Source organism: Erpetoichthys calabaricus, chromosome 10, assembly GCF_900747795.2.
Source record: "Erpetoichthys calabaricus chromosome 10, fErpCal1.3, whole genome shotgun sequence".
In the NCBI taxonomy this organism is placed as follows: Eukaryota; Metazoa; Chordata; class Cladistia; order Polypteriformes; family Polypteridae; genus Erpetoichthys; species Erpetoichthys calabaricus.
The window spans coordinates 51,694,894-51,715,887 of NC_041403.2; the positions used below are offsets into that span (position 1 = coordinate 51,694,894).

Genomic DNA, 20,994 nt, shown 5'->3' on the forward strand with positions numbered 1-20,994 from the left:
AAACATTATTTTAATTTCGGATATGGTGGTGAGTCACCCTAGCATTCTTGATTTATGAGTCTCCATGTTCCACTGCAGCACAATTTATTTTAACCTTAATATTCATGAAGCAGGAGCATAGACCTAGCTAAGTAAAATGTTGCAATCTTCCATCAGTTTGTAAAATAAATTCCTCCAAAAACTGTATTTGCTTTTATTTGTAAATAAAACATGTTACTAAAGCACATCATATCAACCTATATGTCCTTTTTGAATATTGTACCTTTCACTATGTACTATTAAAGCTACAAAATTATAAAGCAAACAACAACCAAAAACAACATTACCATTGAGAAGCACCCAAATGATAAGAACAAATGGCCCAAAAGGCCTGATTCTTTGACACAGCTTAAAATAAAAACTGCATGTCCTGAAATGTTCTTATCACCAAAATGTTTTCATTTTGCCTACAGACAACATCAAAAACACGAAGAACTAAACATTTTGTTAAGGGATGTAAGAAGGTAATAATTCTAACCCTAGTTAACTACACCGTCTTTAAAGATAAGCCTTCTGTATAGTTCAGTGTTGAAAATTAAAGTTGTATAGTTCCAGAGTTCAGATCTAGTTTAGTGTTATACTGCAGCAAAGTGAACTTTCTGAAGCCTTCAAATAGTATAAAAAGTTAAACCATAAACTAGAACATTACACTAATACAGCTTGTGAAAACATGAATACATAAAAATGAGAATCCAAATTGGCAACCCTTAGACATCTAAACTGTATATCCATTCTAAACTATGTACAGTATAAGGCAAACTGTGGTGATAACGTTGCTATTAATTTGAGCCACAAATATTAAAAAAAGGCTATAGCCATTCCTGCTGTTCTTACCTCAGTACTACAACAAATGGTTCACATCACAGTTCAATAAAGGTGAAAGAAAAATGTTTATTAGCCGTTGTGAAGAACTCACATCCACAGCTTTAGAAATACCTGAATTTAAAAGAAGAAAACTGCCAAATGGGTAGTCACATGTCATAGTGAATTAAAATACAGCTATACAGTATCTGTCTAACTGCGAAAAATATTTCAGTTTTGTTTGTTTGGAATGATGTATATTGGGCGTTGGATTAATTCTTTACCTATACTTCAGTATTTTAAAAGTGAACATCTTGCCCACAGATTACTAATATACACTAGTAAGTAATATGTTTGTTTTAGGTCTTCTTATCTGTAGAATGTTCTGTCCATGTAACAAGTGAATTATGGATTATGGATTAATATATAGGCATTTACATCCTCAATTACTATAAAATCAAAGATTCTGTGAAAAGTGATTCTTTAGTAATACAGTAGTTATAATATGCTAGCATCTTGATCAAATACGACTACTTTGAACAGTGTAAAAACGAGAAAAGCTACATTTACACCACAACACATATAAAAGCATCTTGTGTTTCTTGACAAAGGCCACCATAAATGCTATTAACTTTAAGTCAAATAAAATCAAAATAAATTACATATTCTTAGTTGACAGTAGGCGGCACGGTGGCGCAGTGGGTAGCGCTGCTGCCTCGCAGTTGGGAGATCTGGGGACCTGGGTTCGATTCCCGGGTCCTCCCTGCGTGGAGTTTGCATGTTCTCCCCGTGTCTGCGTGGGTTTCCTCCGGGCGCTCCGGTTTCCTCCCACAGTCCAAAGACATGCAGGTTAGGTGGATTGGCAATTCTAAATTGGCCCTAGTGTGTGCTTGGTGTGTGGGTGTGTTTGTGTGTGTCCTGCGGTGGGTTGGCACCCTGCCCAGGATTGTTTCCTGCCTTGTGCCCTGTGTTGGCTGGGATTGGCTCCAGCAGACCCCCGTGACCCTGTGTTCGGATTCAGCGGGTTGGGAAATGGATGGATGGATAGTTGACAGTATACTGTATATGCAAAAGTCTTAGTCTACAAAAATGTTTAAAGTTAGATATCTAAATAATAAGTGATCATTTGTTTACTATATAACATCAGAATAAAGCGGCACAATGGCGCAGTGGTAGCGCTGCTGCCTCGCAGTAAGGAGACCATGCTTCGCTTCCCGGTCCTCCCTGCATGGAGTTTGCATGTTCTCCCCGTGTCTGCGTGGGTCTCCTCCCACAGTCCAAAGACATGCAGGTTAGGTGCACTGGCGATCCTAAATTGTCCCTAGTGTGTGCTTGGTGTGTGGGTGTGGGTGTGTGTGTGTGTGTGCACGGCGGCAGGCGGGCGCCCTGACCAGGGATTTGTTCCTGTCTTGCGCACTATGTTGGTTGGGAGTGGCTCCAGCAGACCCCCGTGGCCCTGTGTTAGGATATAGCAGGCTGGATAATGACTGACTGACATCAGAATATTACAACATTTAGTATACTATAGGTAAAATCAAAATAAATGACATTTAACTGAATAGGTTTATATGTATATGTTGTACACCTGCAGCACAAGCAGATTACATGACTTGTTCCAGGCCTAACGGTGATTATGACACAAGGACTGAACTCCATAATTTAAAACCCAATCACTTACATGTAGAGAGTACAGTGAAATTCTTACGTCTATGTCAAACCACATGCAACATACCCCCTTTCTCCAGCTCTATGACAAACCTGAATATATGTGAATTTCCCCTTGGGATTAATAAAGTATCTATCTCTCTATAGTGAAGTGCATATGCTATCCAACCAGCTGCACATCGTTAACTACACAGACAGTGACAAAACTATAACTAACACTACTACTACACCACATTGCCTTGTCCCATTTGACAAAAATATGAACTTTCCCTTTAAGTACCTCCACTCCAAAAGATATACAGAGAGAGCACACTTGACACATAAGCAAATCTGCAAATACATTTGTGCAAAAATTCGCCAAGTTACACATTTCCTGAACTCCTTTTATCACCGTCAGATGTGAGAATCAGACAGAACACCTACTAGACTTTATTTCATACCAGTTTATGAAGGTGCAGACATACTGTATAGTAAACATTCAAAACATGAGGCAATCTACAATGCCAATTAAAATATCAGAATCTCAGTTTCCAGAGATAACTGAAATAAACAGCAAAAAAACATAGTGTATGAATATAAGCCATCATGCCAGCATTCTGTGGTAACACCTTCAAATAACTTATTAAGCTTGCACCCGCAAACTGCTTCAGGTATGACAAGTGAGTAGTCTTCTCAAATTACAGATTTATTGTTCAAACTAAGAAATAATGTCTTGGTTCAAAATAATAAGTGTAATGTTTTAAACAGATAAATCAAATTAAAAAAACACAAGGAAAACAGAATGACTACATGATACTAACTTATAATAATAATGCCAATTTCATTTTTTTCTCAAAAAAGGCAGTAAAATCAACTAAAATGCACTAAACTTCTCACAGAAAAACATGTTTTTACATAAATTGTAAACCTTCTGTATATTTAGCACTGCTGCCTCACAGCTTCTAGTGGCTAAGTTTCAATCAGGTCACTGTCTCTGTGGGGTTTATATGTTCTTTACGTGTCACTGGATACAATTCACTCTGTCCAAGGCCTATTGTTGGCGTGTGCTTCAGTGTGGCCAACAATGGACTGGGACTCTAGCCACAAGATTTCTGCCTTACACCCAGTGCTACCAAGATGGGTACCGGACCCCAAGATGATCAAAGTGAATTAAAAAAATAGATACATAGCAAATAGTTATATGTATGGTTGTTATAAGCAAGTGTTCATTACATGAATATTTTTGGAAGGAAAGATACAACAATAAAATGAAACGTGATGCAAGCATTATGGCATAATACAGTTAAACTCTAAAACTGCAGCAGAAAAAATAGCAGTGATTTATGTGAACCATGGAATGGATTTTTGTATTATTAAGTATTATCTATTTTACGTAAACTAAATCCTTGCATCTTCGTAACAATCAAAGGCATCAACCAATAAAAATACACAAGGATTACTGATTAGACTACACTGTAGCTCATTGTTGAGACACAGATAGCCTCACTGTGTTTGCTGAATGAATGCTCATGTCAAGCTACAACTGTAAGTTAGGCAAGAGTTTTTGTATATTAAAAAATGTTGAGGAATGATACACAGAGGTACTCTACATACCACACCATACCCTAAGAGGAAGAAAATGAAAGTAGTTTTAAATATGTTCACCTCTAAGGTGATGAATGGTTTAATACACTGTTAATGTGCACAGTGCAACAGGGTAAAGAAGAGACAACAGAGTTTCGGAGGAGAATAAAAACTGAACAGGATTTTAGAAAATATTTGTTTGAGCTATTGTATAACAATTAAGCATCTCAGTTCAACAACAGGTAATCTACTAAAAAATGGAAGCCCTTTTAAAGACTTACTATTTCATCTTAAAATGAGACACTGGAGAATTTGTTTTTGGAGAGGTATTCTGTACTGTGCAAGCCCGCAACTCTTCAAAGAACTCTAAGCCATGAATAATTTCAGCTGAGCTGCAGCCCAAAAGCTGTTCATACCAAAAAGAAATATATAACTGTTGATTGTTATTTGGCAAAGCATACTGACCCTGTACTGTGGATTAGACTACTTGCTCTGCCAGGATATTTTTGGGTACAGAAGACATATAGAGGACAATTATTAACTGCGTTTGTTGTCCTGAGAAAATTTACAGGTGCCAAAGTCATTGTTATTTGAGAGTTTTTGAAGTTAGCAATATTTGCACTTATACACTGCACAGGTTCCATGAATGCTAAAAGTACTTATGATATGCTCTGTATAAACTATTTTGTTACTACAGATTACACCTTTCAAAATGGAATTGCTTGAATGATATTTTTGAAAATGTAGTTTGAAGACAACAGTTGAAAACTGCAACAATCTTTCAACCGAAAATAACAGAACTGGAGAACAAGGAACGCTGCTAGCAAGGAGAAGGAGTAAAGAGTAGCATTGTGATACAGTGATTATCTCTGTAGGCACAGAGATCCAGGAAGCTAGGTTGAATCCCTGGTAAGAAACTATCTGTGTTACAGGGTGCATTATCTCCTAATATCTGCAAAGGTTTTCCTTTCTTTGTGTGCCACACTTCTGTCCCAAATTTGTTGATAAATGATAACACAACACTAGAACAGTGTTAGTGAGAGTGTCCTTTAATGTAATGGAGTCCTGTTCAGATATGGTTCTTCTTGCACATCTGATGCTGTGAGGATGGACCCCAACCACTTGTTAGTACATAATGTAGATTTTGAAACATACGGACACAAATGCCAAAGAGCATAATATTTATAAGAGTGACTCCTTTCTGATCAATGTTTAAGTGAGAATATATTACGTTAACAAAAAACATTCAGCATGGCCTCATCTATAGCAATACTGGCTGGAAACTTAAAGATTTCAGGTTCATGTTGTACAACCAGCTAATTATGTCTTCTTCATAAAGTCATGAAACCCAGAAATACTTTCACTTGAAAAAAATAGGAGTACAATATTTCAATTAGATGGGTTGTTATGTGCCATTTAATATGAACTGATACTCGCTATGTAAGACAAGCCATAATGTAACTATTACATTTTTTCTTACTTTTGCTGCAAGAAGACATACTATACAATCCCACTATTATTTAATAGTTTGAAAACTCAGAATAACACTGGAAACATGATTAATGCAAAGTGAGACCATTTATTTAAAAATTTTCTTCGATCAGATTTACATGTGTTCTTTTTCCAAAACATTTTTCCTCACTTCCAACCAGTACTATAAAAAAAAGCAAAAAAAAAGACTTCTAGTTCCTGCTCATCAAGTTATTTTTGATTTTAATTAGTACATCAGAAAAATTATTTCATTACTTTGAGATAAAGACATCGTTTCGCCCTGCTTTTGCATTCTCATTTTCAAATTTATTGTTCTCTGTCAGCTATTTAATGAAACTAAGTAACAAACTTTGCACTGTTGTTTCCCTAAAAATACCAAAGTCATGAAATTGTAGTGCATACATTCACCCTTCATATCACCCCTGCCCTTCTTTACATTCAATGCAGACATAACATTTCTCGCTTAATTTAGAAACTTAAATAGTACTTTATTTGTCCCAAGGTAAAGTTTAGCTTTAACAGGTGCTCAAGAAATCTAGAACCTCCTCAAACATACTCAAGAATTACAACCCATATAAGACAATAGTGACAATAAGGCATTATAATGGCATATTGCCATAGGCATAAAGAAGCCCCAGAAGCTTTTTATCATAAAAATTTGTTGAATTAATTTGTTGGCTAAAAGTACTCAATCATAGGATCATTGAGAGAATGTGCAGTACTGTTCATAATCGCCTCCAGCTTTGTCTTCATTCTCTCCTCTCTGTGAGTCGCAAGTGCATCCCATAACTGAGCCTGCCTTCTTAATTAGCTTGTTGATTTGTTGGGTGTCTCTTGAAGTGATATTACTAGCCTAGCACACGTCTATCACAAAGTTATCGAATATGTAAAGGATGTCACTATCCAAATTAAAGGAACATGGTCTCCTAAGAAAAAAGATTCTGCTCTGCCCTTTCTTATATCAGTTCTTCTGTGTTGTTAGACCAGTCCAGCTTGTCACTGATGTGGGTCCCTAAGTACCTATAGTAGTGCACCACCTCCACATCCACTCCCTGAATAATGACCAGGTGTAAAAGCTATTTGTTGCTGTGAAGGTTAATAACCAGTTCCTAGGTTTATCTGATGCTGAGTTGCAGACAATTCTTTCTGTACCAAGAAGCAAAGTTTTTCCACTGGCTGTTATACTCTGACTCACTCTCCTTGCCAATAAAGTCCATTAGTGCAGAATAACTGGAGAATTTCTTCAAGTGACACAACGTGGTATTATATTAATAATCTGAGGTGTACTGGGTGAACAGAAAATGTACAGGACTATTCCTTGTGGTGCTTCAGTGTTGCACACATGCAATTCAGGAACAGACTCCAACAGAAAGTCCATTATCCTGAACACTATAGACTCATCCACTTGCATGACTGGATGGTATTGAAGGCAAAAAAGATAATCATTACAGAGCTGCCAGTTTTGTCCAGATGGGCAAAAGCCTTGTGGCCCTGACAGTTACCTGCATCAGTTACTCTAATCTTTGTCCAACTGGCAAACTGCAGTAGGTCCAATTTGGCTTCACAAGAAGACTCATATAGTCCAGGACCAGCCTGAGGTAAGGAGTACATCAGGTAGGCTGATTTGTCTCTAAGCCTAAAACATATGACAAACATAAATATAACTCCTGAAAGTTTATTGCAGTGCTTCCATTGGATTTGTTTTACAGCCAGCTGTATTCATACACTGATTCCCACTTTTGTATTAACTCAGATATTTACTATTATGGTTCTAAGTGACTACTGTCTACAACTATACTGTACCATTTATAGTTTATTCTTTGTCTCCCTTTTAAAGCTTTCACGATCAGTGAAAAGATATATTCAAGTAAAGAGCTTTGAAATGATGTCTTACTTATTGCTGTTTTATTTGATATCAGAGTAAGTTCATTAGTCAGTAAGAGAAACTTGTTGTGATAAGCCCAAGGCAAAGCAATATAAGCCATGTCACAGTGAGACAAAGAAGTGCACCAATTGCCTTCTTAAACATTACTCCAGCCCCTTTCCCTGTATGACAAAGACAGATAACCTGAGTAAAATGAACCTCCTGTAATTTTTCTTTAGTTAATTTACTCAAAATGATGGCACAATAAAGCACACCACAGCTAAACTGAATTAATGAATGAAGGTGGTGTTGTATATGAATCAGTCTAAAATATACAGAAGGCAATATACCAAGAATAGCTATTTGTCATTATTGTTGTTCATCATTTTATGGCCAAGAGAAATATGCCAACCTGATAGGTGTAGCAATTGTAAAATAATCCATGATATATTTCCTGATACACGAGTCACGTAATAAAACCATAGTGCAATTGTTTCATGTTTTGCAATATTTTAAAAATGTGATTAAATTCTGTGATATACTATGATCCACTCTCTTTTTAAGTGACTGAAATTAAAGTTGAAACCATATCCCTATGGCCTGAAGTGTCGATTATTTCCACCAAATCAATGAAACCCTTGGGTCAATCCATCCCCACTGATTTTGAATTTTATTATGACCAACCAATCAAACAAACATTGCATATTTTTGAGTTAAGTTCTAATAATGGCAGATTATATCCTTATAAATACTAAAAAGGTGACATGATGGTAATGGAATTATGTAAAACTAGCTGCATGGGGTCTTCAGGAGAAAAAACAGCACAAATGCTCCCTAGCCATTTTACAATAATGGTGAACTTGCACAAGCATCAGCTAAGTGGGCAGGGACAGGTTGTATCTCGTCCAAGACAGACATGTAGTCGAGTGCAGCTGCAGCACAAATGGTAGCTCGCTGTGTGAACATACAACGTGCATATGCCACAAAGCAGGGTTTGTCTGGTTGGGTTGAATGAGAAGTGAGGTGCATGCAAGCGCTGAAAAAATTAAAAAGTGCATGCGTGCGCCATCTCACCAAGTGCAAGTCAAACTTGCAAAAGTTTCTACATTTTCCATAGAATTCACACATACTCCCACGGCTGTGGTTGAGCATAAACAGAGCAGACTGCTCCATACACACAAACACACACATGGCTTTCGTAGTGAGAAATGAGATGCATGCAAGCACCAGAAAAATGTAAAAGTGCATGCATGTGCCAACTACTAGCTGTGGTTGAGCGTGAGCTCATATACAGTATATATCTAATATTAGACACTGTACCTGTCAAAGACAGGTAGCATAATAATTAAAAAATATTTGCTATCTCTTGCTCTTCGTGTACTTTCAGAAGCTTTCCACTGTATTCAGGTGTATCTGAACCCCTTTTCACCGATGCTCCCTATCTCAAGCACGTTGACATTAAGCCTGCTTCTCAGACTCAGTCATTATTTTCAAGGTGCCTTTCTCACCTCTTGTCCGGTTTTGTACTTTCCATCTTTGAAGGCGACTCTCTCAGTGTGCACTTTTACTCCTACTTGTGTGTCTCTCATTTGCACTTTCTATTTCATTGCATCACCAAAGCTATACTGACCAATCTCACCAAAGCCAAACTGACCAATCAGATTGCTTTGAGGGACTGGACACACAGACCATAGTGTTTTGTTATTAAATAGATTCAGAGAACATATCATTGAAGGTCAATGTCTACCGTATTGTGTATCTTTCTCTATTTTTTTTTTAAATAGTGGAAATGGATTACAAAAAAATAAGCACAGTCCTGAGTAAGACTAGGAATAGTCAGTTAAATTTAGAATCGCCAATGCACTTAATCTGCATATCTTTGGACTGTGGGAGGAAACCAGAGCACCCGGAGGAAACCCATGCAGACAAGCGAAGAACATGCAAACTCCACGCAGGGAGGACCAGGGTCTCCTAACTGCAAGGCAGCAGCGCTACCACTGCGCCACCGTGCCACTCTGAGTACATAACACACAAATATTATTACAAGATATGACATGTACAAGGTCGAGTCCTTAGCTGATATGTTCTTATTGACACTGGAATATTTTCTATTTAAAATACTGTTTGAATGTACAGTTAATAAATGTGTGTTTAAAATTCTTGGGGCTACTTATATGTACGAAGCCAAGAGGTACAAAACAAAAGACATCCTGTGACATCCTGTAATGCTGGCCTCCTTTACTTTTGCTCCACAGCTTTGCTTCAGCTCTCGTAGAGATGAACTTTAGTCAGTCAGTATGGGAGCAACCAAAACACCCACAGGTTTCTGGCTTCTTCTGTCTCTTTCACTACATTAATTTGTGAATTCTAAATGGTATATAAATCAGCCTTCAAGCATTCCTATCAGCTGGAGGTGAAGACACAGTTCTAGCTTGTAGCTTGTCAGAGTACTTGATTTTAACAACTTTCATATTAAGCCCTTTTTTCACTGTAACACCCTTTAAACCAAAATTAACCTAAACACACAACATAAATGTAGACTGAGAATTTGGCACAGGAATGATAAAAGCAATAAATTTGGTAATGTTAGCCATCTATTGGAACCATAAATGTTAACCCTGCCTTACAGAGTATTATGCATACACATGGCAAAAAATTGAAAAAAATCCTGATAATCTTCCTTTTTGTATCAATGATATTATGTGGCAAAAGAATATCACAATATTTCACAACCTAGGAAAGATTCTATTAACATAACTTTCCTACATACAAATAACAATAAAAATGTACTTACAAAGAGAAAACAAAACTTTAAACTTAAGACTTCCTGTAATATTTTGCACCAAAATCTCTCAGACAATCAAAGAGAATGACTGTGTACTTTCAGACTTTATTTAAGAACTTTTCATTCATTTTGCATTTAATACTGAACTAAGCAGAGGCTCCCTTTTCTTTTCAGTATATTTGTGGTGGGTTGCCTCATTTTTCAGAGTCCCAGGCATTAAGTGAGGAATCAGTCCAACATCATTCCTCTTTAAATAACCTCTGGCATGTACATAATGTTGTTCCTAAATCTAAAAAAGTCATTATTTTTATCTACTGTGTATCAAGCAACAAGATTACTTATTTCACCTTGATCCAAAAGAAACTAGCAGACACTATTAATAGAGGTACCTTTCAAAAGAGAGGAAAAAGCCCTGCATATGTGAGAAAAATAGCTTTTCAGAATTAAAGCACAGGCTTTAAAAATGAGGATTTATTTATCATGAATAACCTCACAACATTTTCTTTTTCTTATGCTTGCAGAGCTGAGTAAATCTCTTAATTAAAAACTGATGATGGCAAAGAAACAATCTATTCAATTTCCTTTTGGATGACCTGAGTTACATTCCTTGTGGACATGAATTTCAATTAGAATGTGATGAATACAGAGCTAGCTGCACAGTTCTAACTCAAAAAGAATATGCTAGTCCACTTTCTTGCAGGAAAAAATATTGTATCCAACTTCCAAGTTTAAAATGTTTGCTATTATTATTCATAGTACACACTGCACAAGTTTTTCATTAAAAAGAACAAAATTCAAAGCTACACTGAGGAAGGATAAAGACGGTCACAAGCAGTTTCGTACCACAATACGAAATCATTAATAACAAAAGTTGCACACAGATTACTAAAGGGATGGAGTTCCAAACAGCACTTCTTATTAGACTGGTTGTTCCGAAAATGTTACTTTAAGTAAAAGTTCTGAGGGAGTGTTGGTTTAATTATCCTAAAAGCAAACCCTCATGTACTACTGAGAGTAAAGATGCAGAGAACTCTTATGATAGACAGAAAACCAGTCTTTTATATGCATCTCTACACTGGCCAGTTAGTTATTCTACTCCACATTCGTTTTGACAGAGTTTGCTGAATTAAAGTGGCTCAATGATGCTGCCCACTTTGCCCACCGTAGATGGCATAGGGCACAACAGAAGGGAAAACTGAGGAACTCCTCCAGCTGGTAGTTTGTATTTCATGCTGCCCTGGTACAGACACCATTACCTCAGTGTTAGATGTGTACTACAGAGATATGTTGTGAAGAAGCCATAATTAGTTGTAACTTTTTCTGCTTGATTGTTGACTTGAACCTTCTGCCAAGTCAGCATCAATCGATCAAAGTAATATTCATTCAGCAACTGCTGAGCAGAGGCAGGACCAACAGACATGGAGAGATCAAAAACCAGAAAGGCATAAAAGTTTCCAAAAACAGTAAGACAACTACACAAAAGACTAAATATAAAAACTCTTAAAGGAAACAAGGCACTAAATGAAATTATGACCATTCTAAAGGCAAAAATGCACAATTTTGAATAGCATGCTTTATTTGAAATTCCCCACTTATCCCACAATAAAGCTTCAATAAGGTTAGTGATGTCTAGTAACTCAACTAAATTAGTGTGGTTAAAGTGGACAACGTGTGAAAACTTACGAACACAAAATGAAAGTTTTATATTTAACTGCTGTCTATGATACGAGTATACTCTCTGATCCATTCAGACACCAACAGTGTTTTACATACACCATCTTCAACAAAAGGCTATGTGTAAATACTAGGGATACACCGGTACTGGAAAACACCAAAAAAGCCCAAATTTTACAACAATACTATACCAAAATTTCAGGATTTTCAGTACCGGAAGAAAACATCAGCGTTACTCTCAATCCCCCTCCTCCCAACACTCCTTAATGCAGTTGTAGAAAAAAGTCAGTTTCGTGGACTTCACGGAACAAAACTACATGTTTTCAAAGCGATCAGAACTTCATGTTGGAGCCCACACCCACCATTACTTCTTTCACATGGAGATCATGACTTCATGGGGGGCTACCCGCTTATTGCCTCAACATGATTGGGATGTCACAGGGGAGCCCAACCCTGTATTATTGTTTAGATCCAAGATTCTTGACTTCACTAGGGAACAACCCTCTTTATTGCTTCAAGGCGATTGGGACTTCACAGCTATAAAGAGCAAAGCAGTGCGTAGTGTGGCGCAGCAGGAAGGCTGGAGTAAGCCAGGGGGATTTGGAGTTATCAATCAGCTGCTTCGGAATTATTTTGGTACCGGTACTGAGGTCCAAAAGTCGGTATCGATACCAAAGTCAAAATTTTTGTACCAATCCAATATTAACAGACAAACTAAATTAATGGCTGCTAAACAATTCTTGAACTGTGTAACAACATCCTACAATCATATGCATTCAAAGAGAGGCCACATTTGCTGTACAACATAATGAAAAGTTCAAAGTATTTTTTATGTATTATGTATATTATTAATTAAATTTTTTATTTGTATACTATTGATGTATATTTACACAAACTTGTGCATAGTATATATAATATTTGTGCATATAATTATGTATATAATATTTGTATTTCAATGTAATACCATCCATCCATTATCCAACCCTCTATATCCTAACTACTGCTGGAGCCAATCCCAGCCAACACAGGGTGCAAGACAGGAAATAAACCCCGGGCAGGGCGCAAGGCTGGAAACAAATCCCGGGCAGGGCGCCAGCCCACCGAAGGGCACACATACACACACCAAGCACACACAAGGGACAATTTTAGAATTGCCAATGCACAGTCTTTGGACTGTGGGACGAAACCGGAGCGCCCAGAAGAAACCCATGCAAACTCAATGCATGGAGGACCCGGGAAGCGAACCCAGGTCTCCTAACTGTGAGGCAGCAGTGCTACCCACTGCGCCACCCCAATGTAATACCTATACATAAAATGCTAAGGTTTGTCCTTTTGTTACATGATTACTTAGAAATTGGTGGGGCTAGAGGCTGGATCTTCATCTTAATCAAAAGCCCATGACCTAATATGTACTGGAAATTCATAAAGTTTTTAGTAGTGGCAACCTGGTGGCCATGACCTGTGGTAACCACCATGATGGCAGAAAGAAAAACAACAGGAGTGACATCTACTAAGCATCAAGCACATAGCAGAAGGCAATTAAGTAACAATGTGTGAAAAAGAATAAGAGGAAAAGATGCTGACATACATCACATAGACAATCAAGAAATAATACTGACTATAACATTTTAGGTAGCAGCAACCTGGTGGCCATAAAAGACAGCAAAGTGACCTGTGGGTCGAGTGTTTAGGGCAAAGTAATTGCAAAACCTACAGATAACCATCATAATGGCAAAAAGAAAAAGAAGAGCAGTGACATCTGCTGAGAGTCAAACAAAATACATTATCACTTCTAGACAAATTTAAAGAAGTAACTATCTATAAACAATAAGAAGTATCAACAGCTCCTTATCTTTAACTTGGGTTTTATTTTCATTTTAGAGTAGTAGTGTATGTCCATCTGTTTCACTAGTGTATGCAAATTTTTTGTTGTGTAATTTTAATGCTATCTCACATTTTTGTACATTTTTAGTTCCATCTATCCCTTCATTTTCTAACTCGTTAATAGGGTGTCAGTGCGTATCTTAATAGCATTATGCACAAGGTGTGGCATGCTGCCTTGTCTTTTTTATTATTATTTATCAACTTTTTTTCACAAATGAGTAAGTGATATACTCACTACCTAGCTATTATGCACCTAAAAGCAATGCAGTTGGTTAATGGTAACTCTAAATTGTGTTTATGTGTGTAAGTGGTCTTGCGCCCTGTCCAGGGTTGGTTCAAATTTGTGTTCAATGCTTCCCAGAGGGGTTGTGACTCCCCACAACTCCAAACTAAATTACCTGATCCAGGAAAAGGATGGATGTTGGTCAGCACTTACATGGGGGCCATGCTCTTTACACTTCACATGTCTGAGTGTCATAATTTGATTTGAATTAGTCAGGCTACTAAATAAACAAATACAAGCATAACAATAATAAAGCAATTTTCTATAAATTGCTTTGAAAGCTTTGCTGTGAACACTGGAAAAACTGTATCTGTTTTATAAAATCTCTAACTAAATTAGTGGCGATCACTTATACTGCCAGTGAGTGTACTGATAACGCTACCTGCGAATTCTGAATCTTGACTTTTAATCTTCAACATAATTTTGTTTGATCTTTAACATAAAATTAACTTTAGGAAAAGTTGCAGATATATTGTGCCTATTTTTTACAATAACTTCTTTGAAAATTCAGTAACCAATGCAAAATTACAGTGTTTAAAATGCGAGATTATATTATATTAAACGCGATGCTTGAGTTATTTTGTATTGCGTAAATCTTCTTTGCTTTGTGCTGCTCACTAGGAAAGGCACTACATCAAGTAATGAGTGAAATCATTAAGTGGCTTAAACCGCTCCGAATCAGGACGTGCAAGAAAAAGACAAATATTTCCCTTGCGTGAAAAGTAAACTCGGATACTAATTTTTCCAAATGTGAGGAAAAGATAAGATGATCCCTGACCAAAATCGACCAAGAAGAGCATGAATGCTTTCTCGATCTCACATTATAGCATCAAGTAGCGATGGAGATAGTGAGTGTGGCACGTCTCGGCAGATTACCAGATGATATATTCCACTTAAAAGCGCAGCACGCGATCTCCCCCAACAGAGAAAATGCAATCGAGTGAATACGAGCGCGTGCTTGTGCGCGTGCCCGAGGCAGCAAACTCGCGTCGCGGAGATCCGAGTTGTGCAGGATGCCGAAGCGCTCCATGTTTCACACAAAGCCCTCAAGCAGTGCGGCATTTAACAAACTAAGAGACATTTGTCTCCGCCATCTCTCGGGTTGTATCGCGTCTGCCGTCATTTCATTGCTCTAGTTGTCTGAGTCGCAGAGGGGAACAGAAGGCAAGCGGCGGGGGAGGGAAATCCACGTCGCGTCAGGCTGCACGTTTTTTGTGTTTTTCTCATGGCGAAGCCTGGCTACAATGGCACATACAGACACACACACAAGTTGTCCACGTCCATTTCGTATACTTAATCCATTTTCGTCAGCATAACTGAGATGTTTGGTAGTGCTAATAATAGGGGAGTGTTCTTTCCACAGGGGATCCCGTGACGCTGCGCGTTTCCCACGGAGCGACAGGCTGCGCGTTTGCACGTTCAAGGCTTTCGTGCGCGCGTGGCTAACTCGGTTGCCTCCGTGGTCATTTCTCGTGAGTTACAACCATAAATGGCAGGATATCATCCACAGGACTCTCCTAGCACTAACCCCCCACCCCACCGCCCCGTGAATGAAAGCATTTCAGAGATGTGATTTACCTTCCCCATCCAGGCCATTCTCACTTTCCCCTCTCCCTGTAACTGTGATGCAAATGACTGCTGCTCGAGCCGCTGCTTTCCCCCTTTTTCTTTTCTTCAAACAATGCGCTTTAGCATGTTCACAATTACCATAGCCCGCATTCTCATAGGTGGAAATATGAACACATCGGGGCTGTTCCGTTAGTCATGTTACTGATCTTTTTCCTCCTCCATACAATCCCAGCGTTTTGTGCTACTGGCTGCGCGCCAACTAAACCCCACCCCCTCGTCACATGATTGGCTCAGATTCCTAACTGCATGAGCGAAGTCGCTCGCTCCACTTCCAACTGTCTGTTTCAGCGGAGGTTTTGACAAAGTATCTTTCAGAACTGGACAATATAAACGTGAGCCGCCTAGCAAGAGGAAGATAAACGATTGTCCTGATTCACAGGACAGTTATACGCTTAGGCCCTGGGCATCTTTTTTTCTCCATTCAAAGTCATTCACATCACTTATATAGCTATACTGTACATCTTTGTGAGTTACGAGCTGTATTTACTGCTGGGACTTGGAGGAAAAATACCGCCAGTCATGAAAGGTGTGATTTACATTATGTCCGGACATGGGTATGACTGAAACAGAGTTTAGTTTAACCTGGGAAAATAGAGTGGTAAGATTTAGCAGGCAGTGTTACATCTTAATTGGCAGAAATGTCATTCACTGGTGGTCATTAAATGATACGGCACAATTTTGGAAATGACTGGCAAATGCACTAGCTCTGAAACTATATGGCTACAAAAGTACACAAACGTGGCTAGGTTCACGTTTCTATTAGCTAAAACCTAATTTACTTCTGATCATCATAAACTGAGAATGCACCCAGTCCTGGCTGCACTCAAGTTGCATCCACTCTAAGACAATGGAAAAGACCTCTGTCAAAAATAGCCACTCAGTGTTGTTCATATGTCTACTCTTAGAAACTGGATTTCATCTTCATTATTAAGTAAGTATTCACCCAAATGTGAGATTAGTCTAAAAATCCACCTAATCTAATGAAAACACTGGTCAGCCATTTTGTAACCAATTTGACTTTAATAAAACGTCTGCTTCTTATCATCTTCAAATGAAATTATATCAAATCATGGTGGAGACTAAAACTGCAACTAACCTGAAGCAGTGATTGAGGTTAGTATTTTTATTTGCTGAAACTTCACCAGCTTTCATTGCCATAAAATTAGAAAACTTTAGCTTGAAAAAATGCTTAGTAACATGAAACAATTAACCTAACAGTGGCTAACATTTATACGACTCTCATTTTCATTAGCTGAAACTTCGCCTACTTCTGATCACCATAAAGTGAGATTACACCAAATCCTGAAAGGAACTAAAATCAAATCTGAACTGAAACAACTGATTATAGCAGTGGTCAACCAGGTTATTTTTCACATTTGCATGTGCTGGAACTTTACTCTGTTGTTATCATCAAGTGAGAATTGTGGAATAAACATGCGTGAATCATACACTATTCATTCTGGTGGGTACATGTGGAGAAGCATAAGACATCACCAATAGAGATCTGCTCCTGAAGGGGACTGTCCTTTGTAGAGCTTATATAGTTACCAAAAGTGTTTGTCGTAGTTTACAGTACATGAAGAAGCACAGCCTGTCTCTTAGTAAAAGGGAGTAAACATTGCAGATAGATTTTAGCAATAGTTTAAATGTAAAAAATAAAACCACAGGACAGTTCTCTCTTTTCCTACCTCCAAGCCAATGCCCTTCCATTGCAGGCACCCATGTTAGCCACATGCAACAACATTTATCTATATAGCGCATTTTCATAGAGAAATGTAGCCCAAAGTGCTTTACAAGATGACAAAAAAGTTACAAGAAGATAAAAGAATTAAAAATAAGTAATGATATTAAAGAATAAATAACACAACAAGGTAAGGTCAGATGGCCTGGTCGACAGAAAAAAACAACAACAAAAAAATCTCCAGTTGGGCTGGAGAAAAAAAATAAAATCCAACAGTCTTCTCAGTCACCAATGGTCATTCTACCTAACATAATTATTCCTAAATCAAACCTCATAGATTTCATGATTCCCATGATGGGATTTGATGGAGTTGGTCTATTGGACAGTTGAGATACCCACCTTCATTCCATCATCGCAGGGAGCTGCATGGTGCCTTGAACAGATGGTGGTGGCACAGATCGCCACTACAGAAGAACTGGAGAAAACAACAGAGAATAGTGGATATTAGTACAGATTGTAGATCCGTGAAAGATATGATAATTCTAAAAGCCATATTAAAATAATGAGTTTTTAGCAGCTTTTTAAAATGTTCCACAGAGTTAGCTTGGAGAATATTTAAAGATAAAGTATTCCAGATTTTATGTGCATAACAGCAAAAGGCCGCCTTACCACCTCTTTTAAGCTTGGTTTTAGGAATAATAAGCAGACCACCATTTGAGGATCTGAAGTTACGACTTGGAGTGTAGGGAGACAGGCATTCCAAAATATAAGATGGAGCAAGATTATTTAAAGCTTTATAAACCATTAGTAGTATTTTAAAGTCAATTCTGAACGACACAGGCAAACAATGTAATGACACTAAAACTGGTGAGATGTTCTCAAATTTTCTTTTTCTAGTTAAGATTATGGCTGCAGGATGCTGCACTAATTGCAACCGACTGATGTCTTTTTGGGTTATCGTGTTAGAAGAGCATTAATAATAATAATAATACATTTTATTTATATAGCACCTTTCCCATTACAATAATCTAGTTGACTAAAAACAAAAACATGAACTAATTTTTCAGCATTTTATAAAGTTATTAGAAGTCTAACTTTTGATGTGTTCCCTAAGTGAATGAAAGCAGTCCCAATAATCTGGTTATTATGTGATTTAAAGTTTAGATCAGAGTCCAGTGATTACTCCTAAATTCTTTAATTCCAACTTAATTTTTAAACCTAAGGGATCAAATTTATTTCCAATATCCTCACTATATCCATGTTTGCCAATCACTAAGATTTATTTTTTCTCCTTATTTAGTTTGAGAAAGTAATTACTCATCTAATCGGAAATACTGCTAAGACATTGGATCAGAGGTCAAGAGTATCAGGGTCATCAGGCCTTAGCGATAAATAAAGCTGTGTGTCGTCTGCATAGCTGTGGTAGCTCACCTTGTGCTTGCGATGATCTGACATAATGGAAGCATATAGACAGGAAAAAAGCAGCGGACCCAAAATGGATCCTTGTGGTACACTATATACAATATCAAAAGTGCAGTTTCTGCATTATAGTTTGTTCTAAAACCTAACCAAAATTTTTCAAGAATAGAACGTTTATTCAAGAAATCATTGAGCTGCTTAATAACTGCCTTTTCTAGAATTTTACATAAGAAAGGCGGGTTAGAAATTGGTCTAAAATTGTCAAAGACAGAGGAGTTGAGATTACTTTTCTTGAGTAGGGCTTTAACAACTGCAGTCTTTGGACAGTCAGGGAAGACCCACGTATCTAATGATGAGTTCACTATGTTAAGTACGCTATCAAATAGGACATCAGAGACTTCTTTAAAAAAGCCTGTTGGTACTGGATCAAGGACGCAGGTGAAGGGTTTCAACTGAGAAATTATTTTACATAGATTGGGTAGATTTATTATATTAAAAGAATTTAACACACTTAAAATGGTATGCTGGAAATCAATTAGATTAACTTTATTTCTAATATCATTTATTTTTCGTTTAAAAACATAAGGCAAAACCTTCACAAATTTCACTAATAGTTTTAAGGACGCATTCCATATGGTGAGCTGGGTTTAAAAGATGACCAAAAGTTGAAAATAAAACATGCATGTTCATATAGTTTATTTACTCCAAGGAATGCACTCAGTCCTGGATGGCACTAAAACCACATCCAACCTAAAATAATGGCCACCGTTGACATGGTTTAAAACACATCTGCAAGTTTTGAGACTACACCCAATGTTGAATAAGACTAATTCTATATTCTGTGGTGATACCACAGCCAATGTACAGTAAATATGTTTATATGAATTGGTTTTGACTGATACTCATACTTGAGCAATAGGATATCTGTCTTTATTTTCATTTTCATTTTACTTTTATTTTTGTTTTCTAGTTCCTGTGCTGTCAATGTAACTGCGCCTCTTGCTTGGTGTCTGGTGACACTTAATGCTGAGTTAACCGTGCGTGCATACAGTTTCACATGGGGCTCAAACTGTACATAGAACAGTAAGCAGTTGAACGATGTGTCCAGTTCTGGGGCATGAAGACATTTGTGTAACCTGTGCAGCTCCTGAGACTGCTTGTCATTAAAGCCAATTGTCAGAGTCGGTGAGAAATCCACAGTAAAGTTAATCATAGCACATTTGGTATATGCTTTATTTTTACTTGACTTAGCGGCCATGGCTTAAGAGCATAATGGGCTCAACCCACACAAGTCATTCATGGTGGGGACCTGAACAAGTCATTTATCTTGCCAGTGTTCCAGTTGCAGAAATTCTGCAAGTAAACAATTACACAATTGTCATGATAAACTTTGGTTAATGCAACAAGGTGTGTGGAACACAACCACACCTACAATACATTCTAGCTCTATATGCAACAGGCATTACATTATTCAACTAAAGGTCTTTTAACACTTACATTTATCTCATTTAAAATTGTCCAAAAGGGCAAGACCCAACCTGCAAATGATGACAACTTGTTCAAGCATCACTAGGCCATAATTTTTAGGAATGCACAAAATAGTGTTACAATTGCTCCTAATCCATTAAGAGCATTATATGGTCTACTCCCGGATGGCATTAAAGTGCTTTGGGATAAATTGATTACAATATCCTTAACTATGCTACTAGCACCTTTTTTAAAACATGGCTAGAATTCATTAACATTATTTTAGAATAAGCATGCTGGGACTGCTATTAGTTGTCTATCATATTTAAAAAGTTAGATTTTTTTTGCTTGTGTCTCTTTTCTTTTCCTCTTTCTCATAGATGTGATTTCAATCATTTTGCGTTTTTTTCCCATTGTATTCTGTTTTTCCTTTGCTTTTTCTGTATTCATTTTGAAGTAAATGGTTGTATCTTTTATGATAATATTATACTAGCTGTTTTACCCATCTAAGATGGGTTGATATCTAAGTGATCAACATATACCTCAGTATTATCATTTGTAGGGCACCATGCAATGCATACTTCTCTGTTATATGCTATTTGGTGTGGGGTTCATAAAAACAGTGTTAATGTTTGTGATGTGCCATCTGTTGAAATGACAAATTCAATTCATTTTCTTAATATAAAGTTTCCATCATTTGGAATGATAGTGACAAGCCAACTAGATGGACACACAGACACACAGATACA

The 20,994-nt window shown here is 37.4% G+C and overlaps 1 protein-coding gene across 1 annotated transcript in view; it reads right to left on the bottom strand.

The window, feature by feature from the left end:
• st6galnac3 (ST6 (alpha-N-acetyl-neuraminyl-2,3-beta-galactosyl-1,3)-N-acetylgalactosaminide alpha-2,6-sialyltransferase 3) overlaps positions 1-15,888 on the bottom strand; it is a 653,284-nt gene extending 637,396 nt beyond the window's left edge. Inside the window, exon 1 of the mRNA XM_028811190.2 lies at positions 15,628-15,888. Coding sequence (XP_028667023.1) covers positions 15,628-15,645 — 18 coding nt within the window. The 5' untranslated portion in view covers positions 15,646-15,888. The remainder of the gene's footprint in view (positions 1-15,627) is intronic.
• Between the last annotated feature and the right edge of the window lie 5,106 nt (positions 15,889-20,994).